The sequence below is a fragment of the Amphiura filiformis genome, chromosome 12, assembly GCF_039555335.1.
Source record: "Amphiura filiformis chromosome 12, Afil_fr2py, whole genome shotgun sequence".
NCBI classification, from domain to species: domain Eukaryota; kingdom Metazoa; phylum Echinodermata; class Ophiuroidea; order Amphilepidida; family Amphiuridae; genus Amphiura; species Amphiura filiformis.
Window position 1 is genome coordinate 67,676,735 of NC_092639.1, and position 17,321 is coordinate 67,694,055.

The following is a 17,321-nucleotide window of genomic DNA, read 5'->3' on the forward strand; positions in this document are numbered from 1 at the left end:
TATTCATACGGTGCAGGTATTGTATACAAGCTATCCAAAGCAGAGTTGGATGAGGCTGACCGACTAGAAGAAATAGAGAACAACCACAATGAACTTGACAGGGCAAATCATGACACATCAAAGTTAGATGGTCAAGCTCAAAACGCCCTCGACTTTGAGAGTGAGAAGAAACCAGATGGTAATGCGAGAGAGTCAGAATTTTAAGAAAGAAAACACTGGACACCAGCCAGCCAGGGACTTAGTGTATTTGGTACATTGTGCTTACAAAACAGTGTGTGATTTGAGATGGAAAAATAACACGGTTGGATACAGATGATAACATGAAGAGACGCTTTTGAATATTCATGATGTAAGTGGCGACTGAGTGGATGCATGGCAAGTCAAGTCTTGACAAGCTATGCATGTAAATCATTACAAAATGATGTACCACCAATCCACCATAATAGGAGACTTGGTCTGTGCTAAGAATAATGTAATACAAATGGGCCAATAAACAAAAGAAGAGGTCCCAGTAAGGTAGTATACCAATTGTGACATCAACTTGGCTCTAATAGCATCAAACGGGAATGGTAAGTTTGTAAGCATCTTGGTTATTTAACAATAAAGGAGAAAAGAGAATAGTCATCCAATTACTAGTCATGAGTTTGTTACAACATCAACCAATCTTAAGCACTGTAGATGTTATCATATTTGGATGACTAAAAGAACTATGTAAAGGCATGTCATGCAATGTAAGTAATCAAATACACATCGTTACTATGTAACACAAAAAAACAACAATTAAAGAAGAAAAAAAACTTTGTATTAATGTGTGTACAGTTGATCTACCATTTTCTATTACAAGCAATAAATAAGTGGTAGTGATATAGTCTGGTCTGGAGTTACTAGTGATTATATAGCAATACCTACCTACCCCAGCCAGCCAGCCAGCCAGCCGGATCATAGTGATATTGGTAGCACTGAGACTGAGCTTTGTATCACGTTGGCACTGGAATTGTCCCACCTGTAATAGTGCCGTAGACCTTTGACCTCTGTAAGTATTTCTAGATGTAGAATAGCTTGAACAAAACAAAGGATTCTCCAAATAAAAATGATTAACTTACAAGTGAATTTCATTTAGTATTTCTTAGTATGAGATAATTAGGAATTGTAAGTCTACATGCTAGGTTGCTATGCAGTGCATGGTTGGTCCTGATAGACATGTGCATAGCTGTCCTAGCAGTAAGTCTACATGCTAGGTTGCTATGCAGTGCAGGGTTGGTACTGATAGACATGTGCATAGCTGTCCTAGCAGTAAGTCTACATGCTAGGTTGCTATGCAGTGCAGGGTTGGTCCTGATAGACATGTGCATAGCTGTCCTAGCAGTAAGTCTACATGCTAGGTTGCTATGCAGTGCAGGGTTGGTCCTGATAGACATGTGCATAGCTGTCGTAGCAATAGTTAAGTTGTGTATATTTGTACTTTTCCTAATATCTTTAATAGATCATTTTTGTTTGGAATGTCACCAGTGTTTTTTTACAAATTGTACAGTAACTATATATATTATATATATAAAATAACCATGAAACATGTAATATGTATTTAAAAAATGTGCTATACTGATAATCTGTATGCCAAACAAAATGAAAAACAAAATGGCTGAATGGGGTTTTGTATGATATCTAATACTAACAAACTAGATGATGGCAATTGACATGGGTATGATCTGGTGGTAAATTTTGTACAACACCCTTGATATTGGTAACCTTTGATATATGAATTAATGTAATTATTATTATGTAATATTATCGTACTTGATTGTGGTATTAATCAATATTAACTGTACTTGTAAGGACCGTGACCTGCCCTGGCAAGAGGTGCATGGAGATGCCTTTTTGCATGAGTGGACATTTTCTGATTGTGGTGCTAGAAATTAACTCTATCAACTACTCCATATTTAAGTGACCTTTGACCCCTTTGTGCACATGTACATAGCATTGACAGTTTTCAGTTGTGTCCACATGTTCATGATAGAGTGGAAGGTCAACGTTTAAAGGTTGCACATTATCGGTGATTCAAATTGTAGTGTGAATGCTTGGAATAGGTAAAGGTGTTAAGAAGTCAAAGAAATGTAAGAATGGTTGTCAGTCAATAAGGGTAATTATTTTTGGGCTGGGTTTTACTGCCTATCTGATAATAGCTAATAAGTAGTCAAAGTTGCCATGTCTAATTTTTAAAGGGTTGTCAGATGATATATAAGGATATTGCTGTTAGCAAAACACTACATTATCGATCTTAAGAATCACAGAACCAATACTAGGCTTGTTGGTAGTTTGGTACTAATTTTAATGCATTTTTCATGCTGATTCCACATGGTCATGAAAGTTTACAAAATGAGCTAACTTGTCATCTGCAGTTGACACCTGCATGACGAGAGATAATACCTGTGTGCCTGACAGGTGAGGGTGTCATGCCTGACAGGCTATACCCACCTGTCTGCATGGTGAGGGTGTCATGCCTGACAGGCTATACCCACCTGTCTGCATGGTGAGGGTGTCATTCCTGACAGGTGAGGGTGTCATGCCTGACAGGCTATACCCACCTGTCTGCCAGGTGAGGGTGTCATGCCTGACAGGCTATACCCACCTGTCTGCATGGTGAGGGTGTCATGCCTGACAGGCTATACCCACCTGTCTGCCAGGTGAGGGTGTCATGCCTGACAGGCTATACCCACCTGTCTGACAGGTGAGGGTGTCATGCCTGACATGCTATACCCACCTGTCTGCCAGGTGAGGGTGTCATGCCTGACAGGCTATACCCACCTGTCTGCCAGGTGAGGGTGTCATGCCTGACAGGCTATACCCACCTGTCTGCCAGGTGAGGGTGTCATGCCTGACAGGCTATACCCACCTGTCTGCATGGTGGCAGTCATTTTTAATAGAATAGTGTAACACATTTAAAATATACTGGTAATTTATTTGGTTTGGTCTCAAGTGGTAACATTTTAGAATTGCCAGCCTGACTCGCTAGTGTCAAAAAAAGTTAAGGTACAAAGGTACAGTCTTGGGAGCAAGTTGATTGACACCAACATACTGGCATGAAATAATAACAATATAGAAACCCTCAATTGACATTAAACCCGTAATGTCAATGCCTTTGTGTATTATTGTAAAAATGTGTTTTATATAAGATTCTATTAAATCTATGTACCTTTTTGTATTGGAGAATGAATTGCTCTTGTAAGAGCCTATTTCCTAAGGATAACGTCTTAAAAGAGGGATGTAAAGTAAGAGACAACTGTAGGAAAAGAGCTGTTTTTGTATATTTATTATCTGCAAACAGCATTGAGTCATCATAGAGAATAAATGCAACACTAAAGTTCCAACAATGAGAATACTCACTGCATGAAAGATGAGTAACAACCTTTAGGTAAACATGCGGAGTGGATGCACTGTGAGGATAATGTCATAAGGTATAGTCTTGCTTTCAATCAAGTGGACTTAGGACTCGCATGTTCACACTAGGCACTGCATACACTCCACCTCTTACCTAAAGGTTCCAAGTATGAAATGTTGAATGACTTGACAGATAAGTGGCATATTGAAATGTGGAGCAACTGCTGAATGCAGCATACATAATTATACCTTAAATCTATCCCTAATCATTCATCCTAACCTATAACCCATAATGAATGTATGCTGTATTCAGTGGTAGTTCATGAAATGTCATGATAGTCTGTCATCATAGACTATAATACAAAACATGTAATATGTGCATATTGTAATGATAGTGTATCATAAGACTATACAAGACATGTAATATGTGTACTATAGTACATATTGTAAGGGCAAAAAAAATTAAATTGTCGTATTGGAGTAACCCGCCCTACCCTAAAATTGGGTCTGACCCTAGACTATTTTTTTTAAACCCCAAAATAAACAACAAACTGCTGTGCAGTGCTCCTCTTCAAAAAGGAATACAGCTAAAATAGAAAATTGCGATTGTATAACACAGATGTACAAAATAAAGCAATTTTCAGAGTTGACAAAAACTATTTTAACTATTTTGTCATTTATTTAACTGCGATATCAAATAGGCCTATAGTATATATATTCAATATAGTACAGGAAGTGGAAAAGGAAAAAACGAATCGGCCTGCCCTACCCTATTTTGCAGTGACCCAGTACTCCAAGACAACAATTTTTTTGGCCTAATGATAGTATATCATAAGCATGGAAGACTACAAGACATGTAATATGTGTACTATAGTGTATAATGTACAAAACGGCATGAATATGGATAGTTTTGATTAAGTTGATATTGAGTGTTTTGAAACAAGAAACACATTTCACAAGTATGTACTCCAATTATGCAAACATGATCATCCTATTATGTAATAACAAAATAATGGGTAGTTGAGTGGCTCCTAATGGAGTATCTGATGCAATTCAATAATTATTTCAACTATGGAGTTAATTTTAATTTGCATTCAGATTATCGTTCCATAACAGTCAGTGTCCCAATAATCATGACAATTTGGATTCCATTAACCCTAACCCGACTGAAACTCACTAAAGGTCGCTATGCACATGCATACATTCATTCCATGTGATGCTATGACACAATCAGCCAAGTCATACATGCCCAGGAAATTGCTGGGCCAGCGTAACTCCCACGGCTACAGGTCGGTGATCTTCTGTGTCGCATTCAAGAGGTCCGAGGTACGTTCTAATCCTGGGAGTACCAAGTGACTTCTCTGTTCATCTTCTGTCCTGTTCTTCTTTCCCTTCCAATAGCAAAACAACCAAGAGTTGGGTTAGGGTTAATGAAGGAAATGATAACTAGCTCCTTTTTGATGAGTACATTGAAGTATTTCAGATATTTTTCTTACTGTAAAAATGAAAATTGTATCAATCAGAAGGTAATGGTTAATATTGGCACTAGTCATTTCTTGAAATGTGATATTTTATGATGAATTTGTGATCTACCTGTTTTTGAGTCTCAAACAAATTCAATGCAAATTTGTGTGTACAGATTTCCCAATTGTAGGGATCTAACAAAGATAACATGAATGGCCATTTACAGGGTGTCTCATATTACCTAGCTCGAATACAGGGTGATCCATGTATCTAAGAGTTTTTGTCAAGTATTGTGATATCGCATGTGTTTATATTTTGGTAATTATGATGAATAATTGTATTTCTCAAAAATTCTTGGAATTTCGATAATTTTTCAGGAAAATGTTTTTTGAGATGAGGTGAATGTAAAGAAAAAAATCTATTAACTTTTAGAATTAGAATCTTATTATAGAGATTAATGTGAAAACTTTGTCATAAATATTGTGTATTTTCATGTTTGTATTTGTAAACAAATGAGAAGAATTATTCTCAAATGGCCAAGCTTTCGATTAAATTTGATACATATTTTACACTTATGATTGCATTTTACACCATACTAGTTGCATACGTAATGTGCATTCATGTAGCATGCAGGGTAATAGTTAGAAAGGCATACAGGGTGTTTTGAACAATGCAGTTGATGTATTTTTGCTATAAGAATATACTAGTATACATTTTACACAGTTATGTTTTGTACACAGTTGCATCTCCGTCGTCTGTCGTCAACACTTGTTTGTTTCACCTTTCATACAGCTAGCAATGGGCTAGTCCAGTTGCAATCCATACACCCCTATTGAAGACACCCACACAGGGGGTGTAGATTTCAAATGGAGTCACCCATTCAGAAACCCCATTTGAAATTCACACTCTTTGTGTGGGAGATTAAGTAATGTCTTCTATATTGGTGTATGGATTTCAACTGGACTAGCCAAATTATTGTAACTTTTGCACTGGACTAGAAATTGCAAATAATTGTAGATTTTACCCTGAAAATGAATAGAATTGTTCTTTTTTGGACAGGTGTATACCATAGCAGAGAATATTGGGCTCATCCATTTGAAGCCTCTACTCCCACTGTTGAAGATTTTGTACATTTCTTCCACATGGAAAGTATGAATTTCAAATGGAATTGGCACATTTACCAACTCTATTTGAGACTCGCACTTCCTCTGTGGATTGTGGAATTTTCAGGCATATGGAGCTGACTAATGTGTTCATTCCATTTGAAATTTATACTCTCCCTGTGAAAGATATTTCTAACAACTTCCACAGGGGCATTGTGGATTTGAAATGGAATAGCCACTTTAATAGCTGCAATGTTGACTTTGTTGATTTATGAATAATGACCATCCTAAGCAATGTAAAGCACTGTTTTATGTGAGCACAATGTCAGCAATACATGATTATTTTCTGCCGTGTCTGTATACCATCCTGTGTACTGATATATATCATTATTTTCTGCCGTGTCTGTATACCATCCTGTGTACTGATATATTATCACCATTGATGCATAATTCAAGAAAATAAGACAGAAAGTTGTAGATGCATTGTGCAAACTAGAGGATACAAAATGGGCTTATTCAGTTAAAATTCATATGCCCCCTATGGTAGACATTCACACAGGGAGTGCATATTTTAAATGGAGTCACCCATTCAAGTAACTCCATTTGATATTCGCACTCCCTGAAATAAAGGTCATGTCTTCCATGGGGGATATATGTATTTCAACTGCAGTATCCCAATATGGAGCATAGATGTGCAACCTTCACAATTACATACATTGATGTGATCACTAGTAGATGTCATTGTTTAGAACACTTGTTAACAATTGTACAGCAATATTGACATACCAGACATAATCTGCCTCAGATCATTGTGTTTCTATAGTAACTCGATCAACATCTTTGCTTATTTTCTTGAAATTATTTCAATATTTTAGACAATAGTAACTGTGAATTGCTTGTTGCAAAATGCAGACAAACAGTACAAAGAAAATTACATCAGCTTTGATTCTAACAATTGAAATATTGTACATAACTTAGATGTTATTCATCAGGTCTTACCACTATAAGAATTCACATAATTATGTGACCTGCTGCCACAAAATGATTGCTAAGTCGCAAGTTGGGAGTTTTGAGATGTTCCAATGTGAGTTGCTGTTCTTTGTATGAAGACGCCTGTATATTGGGTGGTATTGAGAATTGAATACAGAGTACAGCATATTATGTCTCTATTCACAAAGGATATACCACTGACTATACATGTGTGTTCAAACAAAGAACAGCAACTGAACAATTTGAAGGTCTTGAAACCTCCAACTCGCAACTTTACGCTCTTTTCGTGGGAACAGGTCATTGTTGTAATGACAGTTTCAAGACAACTAATGTTTTGTTAATACCATGAATTTTAGCTTCACACAACTCCACAACAAGCTGTTTGCTTAAAGACATTGTATATACATATTGCTGCTTAGAAATAGTGTGTCATTAGACATTTTTATATTAAGACAAAAAAATGTAATTATTGTTGCTTCAACCTCTTCAGTTTTTCCAGGAAACAATGCTTTGTATGAATCCTCACCATAGTAAAAACACATCTATATATATATCTATATATACACACATAGTAAAGTGACCTGAAATTTGTTCATGATTTGTTTTTCAATTATATATTCAGTTGTCCACTGAGCATGAATTTCAGAAACTTGGCACAGATTTATACAAATTTGAAGTGTGTACACATAATTATATACAAAATTTCCATTGTTACTTTCCATCACTTTCTGAAATTGTTTGTCATAGCATCACATGGATTCAAATGTATGGGTTTCTCACATAGGCCAGCTTATTATCCCCAGAAATGTACATAGTCATACTGATTAAAGTAAGGGATGAAATCAAAACTTGACTGCCAGTTGACCAGTGGTTGAACTGCATTCCATTGTTTAAAACAATAGAAACCAGCTCCAACCACCCAGAATTGGCAGTTGACCGCCGGTTTTGATTTCATCGCTAAGGTGATTTATGACAGATGCTAGAAAGAGCATGTTTTTATTAGAAGAAATGTAATATGGTGGACCTTGTGTATCCATGAAGAACTGGTCTTCAAAAAGATAACATCAATCTTAAATGCAAAGTGTCAAACTGGCATGTACAGGTCATGCATTTCTGAACCAAGCCTATGTAGGTGAGACAGCAAGAACATATTGCTCAATATAAAATGCATCCTTCTATATAATTCAAGGTTTTAGTGTCCTAACAACCATGTTTTTACAATCTTTTGCATGATATTAATAAAAAGTAAGTAATTGCTTTGTGCTATAGCCTTTTGTAGTGGCTGTATTAGGGTAATTAACAACAAATAATTCTATCAAATTAATGGACTGGCTAATCCAGTTGAAATCCATACACATCCTATTGAAGACATGACCCTAATCTTCCCACAGGGGGTGTAGATTTCATATGGATTCAGCCTTTCAGGTAACTTCATTTGAAATTCACACTCACTGTGTGGAAGGATAAAGGCATGTCTTCTGTAGGGGTGATGTGTTTCAACTGGAATAACCCAATGCAAGTGACAGCTACTTCATAATTTATGTGCATAATGTTCTTGCTATCACACAGCACATTGTATAGACATCATTTTGCTTATTCCCAAGTTAGATGGACAGAAGCTTCCTTGTAAGGAGCTGATAATCTCCAATGATGTATGTCATATTTGCATACTCAAATACACCTGTTCCTCACACATTGTCCAAGTAATATATCATTCAATTTCACAAGGTAATCACAACTTTAGTAAGTAAATGTAATTATTGGCAATTAAAGGTAAATTTGAATATGAAACCAGTAATTCTACATAGTGGCTTGCTATATCAGGAGATATAGTAACCTCATATGACTGTTGCTATTTGTGTAGTAAACCAGTAATTGTACATAGTGGCTTGCTATATCAGGAGATATAGTAACCTCATATGACTCTTGCTATTTGTGTAGTAAACCAGTAATTGTACATAGTGGCTTGCTATATCAGGAGATATAGTAACCTCATATGACTCTTGCTATTTGTGTAGTAAACCAGTGTACCTTGTTATGAATACTGATGGTGAGATGTCAATAAAGCATTGTGAAGGAAATCATTGGTGTGTTATCCGTTTTATTCAAGTTGTGTGTCTCAGACTCTATTCACGACCTGTTCCGAAGACCTGTAAGAGATACTTGTTTTTAATGTGACTTCAAAATCCAATAACCAGTTGCAGAATTGCACCCAAATGTAACAGAAATATGCCCCAATGTTACAGATATGCATCCAAATGTGTCAGAAATACACCCAAATGTAACAGAAATTTGACCCGTCTCAGAAATACCCCCAAATGTCTCAGAAATGCACCCAAATGTAACAGAAATATGCCCAATGTCACAAAAATGCACCCAAAGGTCTCAAATACAAAACCCAGATAAATGGACAGTTCAACTTGCAAGGCTGCCTTTGGCGTCTGCCTGCATATTAAAGCACAATCTTTGAAAAAGAAGGTTATTTGCTATTGGAATGGAATGAAGGAATGAAAAAGGAGAGAAGATGAACAAAGAAGTCACTTGGTTTAAACAGAAAACCCGTCAGATAATCCAGCCAAACAGCTGTGTGGATATGTCAAGTCACTTAAGATGGATAAGATAGGCATTCCTGGTTTGTGGAAACAAGCTGGTCAGTCAAACTAAACAGAAAGTCAAAGTACTTTCACAACAATAAAAATCCGTCTTCACTACTGAGAACTTGGCATTTATACCAGACAAAGGACCAAGTAGTATTGAATCCATGACTGGCATTAAAATTAGTGCCAGTGGAGTTGAGAAACTGCTGGCTGCCTTGAACCCAAGTAAGACAATTGAACCTGACAAGGTATCTACCTGAATACTCAAGAATTTGTCATCAGTACTTGCGCCGATACTGAGTGACATCTTCAGCCAATCTTTAGGAACTGGTGAAATCCCGCCTGACTGGAAGACTGCAAATATATCTGCCATATACAAGAATGGCGAGCGTAGCGCCAGTGCGACGTGCAAAGTGTTTGAGCATATCCTAGCCAGTAACATCAGGTAACATCTAGATGATAAAAACATACTCTCTTCATCTCAGGCTTAGAAAGAATTACAGTTGTGAAACCCAACTACTCACAACAATTGAAGACCTATTCTGGGGATTGGATAAACGGGAACAGATTGACTGCCTTATTCTTGATTTCTCAAAGGTGTTTGATTCCGTGCCCCACCAACGCCTTCTATAAAAAACTGGACTGGTATACAATCCGAGGAGATACAACTGGATTAAGAACTGGCTCACAGGAAGAACGCAATCAGTGGTAGTTAATGTCCTCTGCTGTTCATCCTTTATACTAACAACATTGAAGAAGATCCATCTAGAATTATAAAACTCTTTGCTGATGATTGCTTGGTCTACAAAAAGATTAAATCCCAGACTGATGTTGATAACTCCATGCTGATATCAACACCATGGTCAACTGGTCAGAACAGTGGCAAATGAGCTTCAACCCAAAGAAGGACACCCGTCTTCATGTTACGAGAAAAAGAAAAGTTATCCAGCATATGATGGGATCAGACCTAGTTGAACTCGACCACAGTTCCTACCTTAGATTAGAACTCTTCTCTGGATTGAAATGGAAACACCATGTCAAAGCTATCGCAGGCAAAGCACACAAAACCCCCAAAGGAAGTAAAGAAACAGGTGTACATCTCATTAATAAGCATGAAAAGACCAACCTTAAAATATGCTTCTTGTTGCTGTGACCCACATCACCAGAAAGAAACTTCCCTGGAAGCTGTGCAAAAAAAAGCAGCTAGCTTTATTACCAGCAATTTCGGTCGAAAAACTAGTTTCACTGCTCTGATGACTGACTTGGAACTGCCAACACTGTATAAGATCCACCATCAGGAAGCTAAGGCAGAAATTCCCAGCCATTACACAACAACCAAGTCATCAACAGTTAGGACAAGGAACTTTTAGCTTCAAAATGGCAACATTTTTCGCGCACTTCGCACGCATTTGTAAATTTTCAACCCCATCCCCAATGTCAAAAAGAAATCTACGCCACTGCAATGTGCACACTGGTTTTGAAATGCCACTGTCACCATGGTCAATTTTTTCAACATTTGAGCATATTTTATGTGGCATAACTGCCTGCTCTTGCGTCTACCAGGAGTCTTGATAATATAATCTACTTCACCCACTTTTGACTCTACCTCACATGGGTCATGATATTTGGCTTGCAATGGGTCATGTCCTGGAATTGGAAACAGTACTAAAACTTTGTCACCTGGTTTGAACACTCTTTCCTTGGCATGTTTATCATACCATTGTTTCATTTTGGCCTGACCCTGTTTCAAGATTTCTTTGGTGATATCAGTTGCTCTGTTAAGCCTATGCTTATTGGAGACATAATCCATTGAGCCACTTTTCTTTCAACAATTGTAAGGATCCGTATACCATGCATACTGTGTGTCCAAACACTAACTCAAATGGACTAAAGCCTAAAGTTTCCTGAATAGCTTCCCTAGCAGCAAACAATAACAAGTGTACTCCCTCATCCCAGTCCCTCTGTAATTGCAAACAGTATGTCCTGATCATGTTTTTCAAAGTATGGCGGAACCTTTCTAGTGCACCTTGTGATTCTGGATGGTATACTATTGATACATGACCTGCTGAAATACTCCAGAAGTAAAGTTTGATCCTTGGTCAGACTATATGGACTTGGGGAGCCCCACAAATGTAAAAAACCTGGTCAAAGCCTTCACTATAGTCATTTTAATATTTCTCAAGGGTATGGCTTAAGGAAAACGTGTTGACGTGCAAATAATTGTCATGAAGTATTGCTTTAATACCTGACTTAGTCTTTGGTAGAGGGCCTACACAATCAATAATAAGCCTACAAAATGGTTCATCAAAGGCTGGAATTGGCTTCAATGGAGCAGAAGGTATTTTCTGATTTGGCTTCCCTACTACTTGACATGTGTGACATGTTTTGCAATATTTAGAAACATCTTCTGTGAGTGGGCTAACAGAAATGTCTCAGAATTCTTTCATGAGTTTTTCTTTACACCCAAATACCCTGCCATTTGGTGCACTACCTTCCACTCTTCATCGGCAGGTGCATCAGGTGGGCGCCATTTTCTCATTAGCACACCATCTTGTTTGTAAAAACAAGGTCTTCTATGCTCAATGCCCTTTGATCGATCTCTTTGAGTTCTGGGTCATTTTGTTGATCCAGAATTAGCTTGTCAAGACTTAATGGGTCTCACATGGTTCCCCAATTTGTTCATGCTCAGAGGCTGTGTCATTTTAGGGGTCTTTTTATCCACTGGAGGAGGAAGTTTATATTCTTTCTCATTCAACTTTGACACAAATGTGTCTTCCAAACTGTAGCCTAAGTCGTCTTTTTGGTTGTCCTCAATCGTTTCTAACGAGGCCCTATTACTCATTGTCCGTGTCACTGCACATGCAGGAAATATCTCCTTTTCCTCTCTATTATCATTCTGTAAACAGGGTTTATCTGTGACTATTGGGTCAGGAAAAACCATCCCCCCTGCCAAATCATTTCCTAGTAGCATAGACACTGGCAATTCGTGTTACAGGACCAGCAACGAAGTCAGATGTCCAATTAATTTTGTGCTATCCTCCCGAATCATAGCGCGTGCACAACTCGTGTCTTTTACCACATACAGAGGCAAACCGAAAACAATTCTATTTCTTATTGCATCAGGAACTACAGAAGAAATACCTGCATGCGGTCCATTCCTACAGGAGGAAGTAGACAAGTTAGATCTATCAAATTGTATGGCATGCAATTTACTGTAAAATAGGCGAATTGAAACACACCAAATCTTGTTTCAGCATTCAAATTTACAGCCAAGAACAGATGCCCAACCAATAGTACAATTACAAATACCACCAATCAAAATAAATATTGCGGAGCCTGCCAAAGTGGAGCCCACCAAAGTAGATGATGCCAAAGTAGATATTGCACAAGCTAAAAAAGAACCAATAAAAATACATACAACCTATCCACACCACTGTTTCCAGAAATTAGCGTAAAAAAACTACTGCCAGGCAACTATGCATTCGAGGACGACTACTATAGAAAAACAATAGGTAAAAAAGGAAAAACACGCATCCAACTACATCTACATGGTATAGATGACAACGGAAATAAAATTGGTCTCCAAAACAGGTACTCTGCATACGGCCCGTCGATAGAAAAGGAAATAAGCAAGATTGATCTTGAAAATACTATAGCACCCATCTACTGCACAATTGGTGAAGGCGATAATTTCCACATATACCAAATAGGCAATAACTAGCTTTGTGCAACAAATTACACCTAGCTGTACAACAAATTGTCAACTAATTACAACTAGATATACAACAAATTACAACTAACTAACTAACTGTAAGCAAACCAACATATCTAGTGCTTTCCAGAGTGTTTTCCAGAGTGACTCCAGAAATGTTTAGAAATGTTTAGAAAGACACTAGAATCAAGAAGGTTTTCTGGAATTCCCAGCTGTGCTGCACAATTAGCTTGCAACTACGTGTACATTGTAGCTTCTTCTTTTTTGAAATCCCACAATTCCAGAATTATTTCTAAAAACATATTTAGAGTATATATATCTAGAAATGCCACCAAGGAAATACAAAACAAGTATAGAATAGGGGCTCAGAGATTGTATAAAATTGGGAGAGAATCAACCAAAGAGCAACCAATAGTCCAAGAAGATACAGTTGGCAATGGACCCATTAGCACCGGGCCCATTGGCACCAAACCTAATAACACCGAGCCCTATATACGAGTTGTTGCAAACACCGACAAAATAGATAATGTTGCAGCACCATAATAAAACATTTTTTCTACCATCTTTGTAGCCTCATAAATTTATTTTGACATGTCTGCTGTTGTATTTGCACCTGTCTCTAAGTCCTCCAGTTTTTCCTCGATATTCTCTACATCGCTTGCTACACTTTCCACCTCTTCCCGTGTTTCCATTATTTTGCTGCCTATATTTTGTAGAGTAGTATCTACACTGAGCTCAAAAAGAAACTTATAATTTTTTACAACTTGTGAATCACAAGGTCATATCTTAAAATATTGTCAATCAAAATGAACCAAAATTACACACAAGATTACTTTAATACTCTACTCAAAACACATGTCAGTAACCAAGCAGTTGTCCAACTGACACAACAGCAAAATCAAATGCACTGTCATGGGACAGCTTCCTGGAAGTTCCTCCACTTTCACAGCCCAACATTTGGCACCCAGCACAAAAAAATTGTGAGAATGCACGCAAGATCCTTGCACAGATGATAAAACGGTGCTGCTTTCTGCTTTTCATACACTTTTTTTTCGTGAAACAGGGCTGGGCTGTGAATGTGGTCCAGGAAGCTGTTCCATGTCAGTGCATTTTGCTGTTGTGTCAGTTGGATAACTGCTTGGTTTCTGACATGTGTCAAGAGTAGAGTATTAAAGCAAACCTGTGTGTAATTTTGGTTCAATTTGATGGACAGGATTTCAAGATATGACCTTGTGAAAAATTAAAAGTTTCTTTTTGAGCTCAGTTTATATTGCGTAGGGTGTTTTGTATTTGAAACAATAGTTGGGTTTGTATTTTTGCAGGTTGTTCTACATTGGATTGTACATGTTGCACATGGATATTTAGTCTATCAGGCAAGATGCGATCTGTATTTTGCAGAGGGACATCCATTCTATTGGGGTTGGTGCTAATGGGCTCTGTGTTATTAGGTTTGGTGCCAATGGGCCCAGTGCTAATGGGTCCAATGCCAACTGTATCTTCTTGAACTATTGGTTTCTCTTTGGTTGATTCTCTCCAAATTTTATACAATCTCGGAGCCCCTATTCTACAGGGTGTATCAAAATTAAGTATACAGTTTGAAAAATGCCGCTAGGTTAAAAAGTATAAGGTCTATGGTCAAAATTCTCTAGTTGATAACTTAATCAACATCTTGTCTTCCTATAGCTGAGAAATAACTGGTGTGTGACCAATAATAAGGATTTGGTGGCTACTTTTGTGAACCGAGTACAAAAAGCAGTTGCCCGAAGTCAATTAAAATCAAAACAACATACAAATCTTTTAAAAGTCTCACCACTTATTTTACTGTTTACAGTTATTGACAGTTTTAGTCTTAGTCTTTCATATGCCCACAATTCTTCTGTATATGCAGATTTCGGCTCTTCTCAACATGGCGTTCACACCACGTCTAATGAGAGGTCTGCCCTGCCTGAGAATGTAAACTTGTGCAATTATGCGTCTCTAAAGTTCATCAAGGTCTGCAGGATGACTTGTGAAAGCATTTAATGCAAACTCTGCTCCATCGCCAATTATGAAATCTTCCAGGAAACGTAGAGGACGGGCAAGAAGCCACTGAGAGAACACAGTGCGACGTTGGTGATCTACATGCTGAAGTTGATGTCTCCTTATCGTCTGATAGGGATGAAATCGCAAGTCATAAACGAGTTATTCTGTTAAAGGTTATCCAGTTATCTGATACTTCGCAACATTTTTGTAACTTAGCGCCACGTGAAGGGGGCGTACATTTGGGTACTGCTGACGGAATCTCCGAAGCACTTCTGCTGGACTCTGGGTGCGATGATACACTGCAACAAGGAAGGCCCTTTGCTCTGGCGTGTACTGTGGAGTATTCATTTTATTGTTGCTATTCACCTTGTCAAGTAAAACATAGCATATTTAAGGAGGTATAGTTGCCCAGATTTACCAAAAGTCACGTGTTATGTAACTCACACATGCACAGGATTGGAACCCTAACAATGAGGACAAATGATCTGCACACCTGCATGTTTCTCTTGGCTGCACAATAATAACACGCACCGGGCATTTACGCCCAATTGACTTCGCGCAACTGCTTTTTGTACTCGGCTCACAAAAGTAGCCACCAAATCCTTATTAATGGTCACACGCCAGTGATTTTTCAGCTGTGGACAAGATGTTGATTAAGTTATCAACTAGAGAATTTTGACCAAAGATCTCAAACTTTTTAATCTAGCGGCATTTTTCAATCTGTATACGTAATTTTGATACTTGTTTTGTATTTCCTTGGCAGACAGCTGCCCACATAAGTTGCGGATTTCTTCCAGCTCTTCTTTCGTAAGTTGTTTTCGTGGTGGCATTTCTAGAAATGTACTCTAAATGTTTTTTTAGAAATAATTCTGGAATTGTGGGATTTCAAAAAAGAAGAAGCTACAATGTACATGTAGTTGCAAGCTAATTGTGCAGCACAGCTGGGAATTCCAGAAAACATTCTTGATTCTAGTGTCTTTCTAAACATTTTTGGAGTCGTTCTGGAAAACACTCTGGAAAGCACTAGAATATGTTGGTTTGCTTACAGTTAGTTAGTTTAGTTAGTTCTAATTTGTTGTTTTTCTATAGTAGTCGTCCTCGAATGCATAGTTGCCTGGCAGTAGTTTCTTTACGCTAATTTCTGGAAACAGTGGTGTGGATAGGTTGTATGTATTTTTATTGGTTCTTTTTAGCTTGTGCAATATCTACTTTGGCATCATCTACTTTGGTGGGCTCCACTTTGGCAGGCTCCGCAATATTTATTTTGATTGGTGGTATTTGTAATTGTACTATTGGTTGGGCATCTGTTCTTGGCTGTAAATTTGAATGCTGAAACAAGAGAAACTGTTCTGTCTTTGTTGCTGGATTTGGTGTTTTTCAATTCGCCTATTTTACAGTAAATTGGTGCCATACAATTTGATAGATCTAACTTGTCTACTTCCTCCTGTAGGAATGGACCGCATGCAGGTATTTCCTCTGTAGTTCCTGATGCAATAAGAAATAGAATTGTTTTTGGTTTGCCTCTGTATGTGGTAAAAGCATACTGGTAGCATGTATATTCACCTTCTTTCATTTTTAATGTTTGGATTGTGTTCTTAGGTTCAGGTGGATCAATTCTAAGGAGATATGAGGCTTCAGGAGGTACAGTTTCTTCTATGTTGTCAATCAAACTCTTTAGACTACTAACCCAGGAAGAGTCTACTGGTTGTGAGGGTCTACATGAAATTTGTTTGCCCTCACTATTATAGAATGTTTTTTAAAACATTCTAAGCTAAATTGTGGGTGGACAGGAAGGCAACGATGGAAAATAATGAGTAGTTTCTTCAGTACAGCAATAGTTATTATCTACAATAACTTTCAAATACCGTACTATAAGTGATGAAGCCCAATATACTCCATCTACTGTTTCTCCTGTGAAACTTAATACTACCATTCTGGCGCTGGTGAATTTACCATTGGACAGTCTAAAACCTAGTACTATTATGTTTGTAATTTGAAGTGGTATTTCGACAGGTTTTAGAGGTAGGTAGTTTTAACTAGATTATGCATTTGTCTCTT

At 37.7% G+C, this 17,321-nt stretch overlaps 1 protein-coding gene across 1 annotated transcript in view; it reads left to right on the forward strand.

Annotated features, from left to right (window-relative positions):
- Positions 1 to 9,013, forward strand: part of LOC140166603 (excitatory amino acid transporter-like) — a 38,799-nt gene extending 29,786 nt beyond the window's left edge. The window contains 1 exon segment of the mRNA XM_072190104.1: positions 1 to 9,013. Coding sequence (XP_072046205.1) covers positions 1 to 204 — 204 coding nt within the window. The 3' untranslated portion in view covers positions 205 to 9,013.
- Positions 9,014 to 17,321: the final 8,308 nt, after the last annotated feature.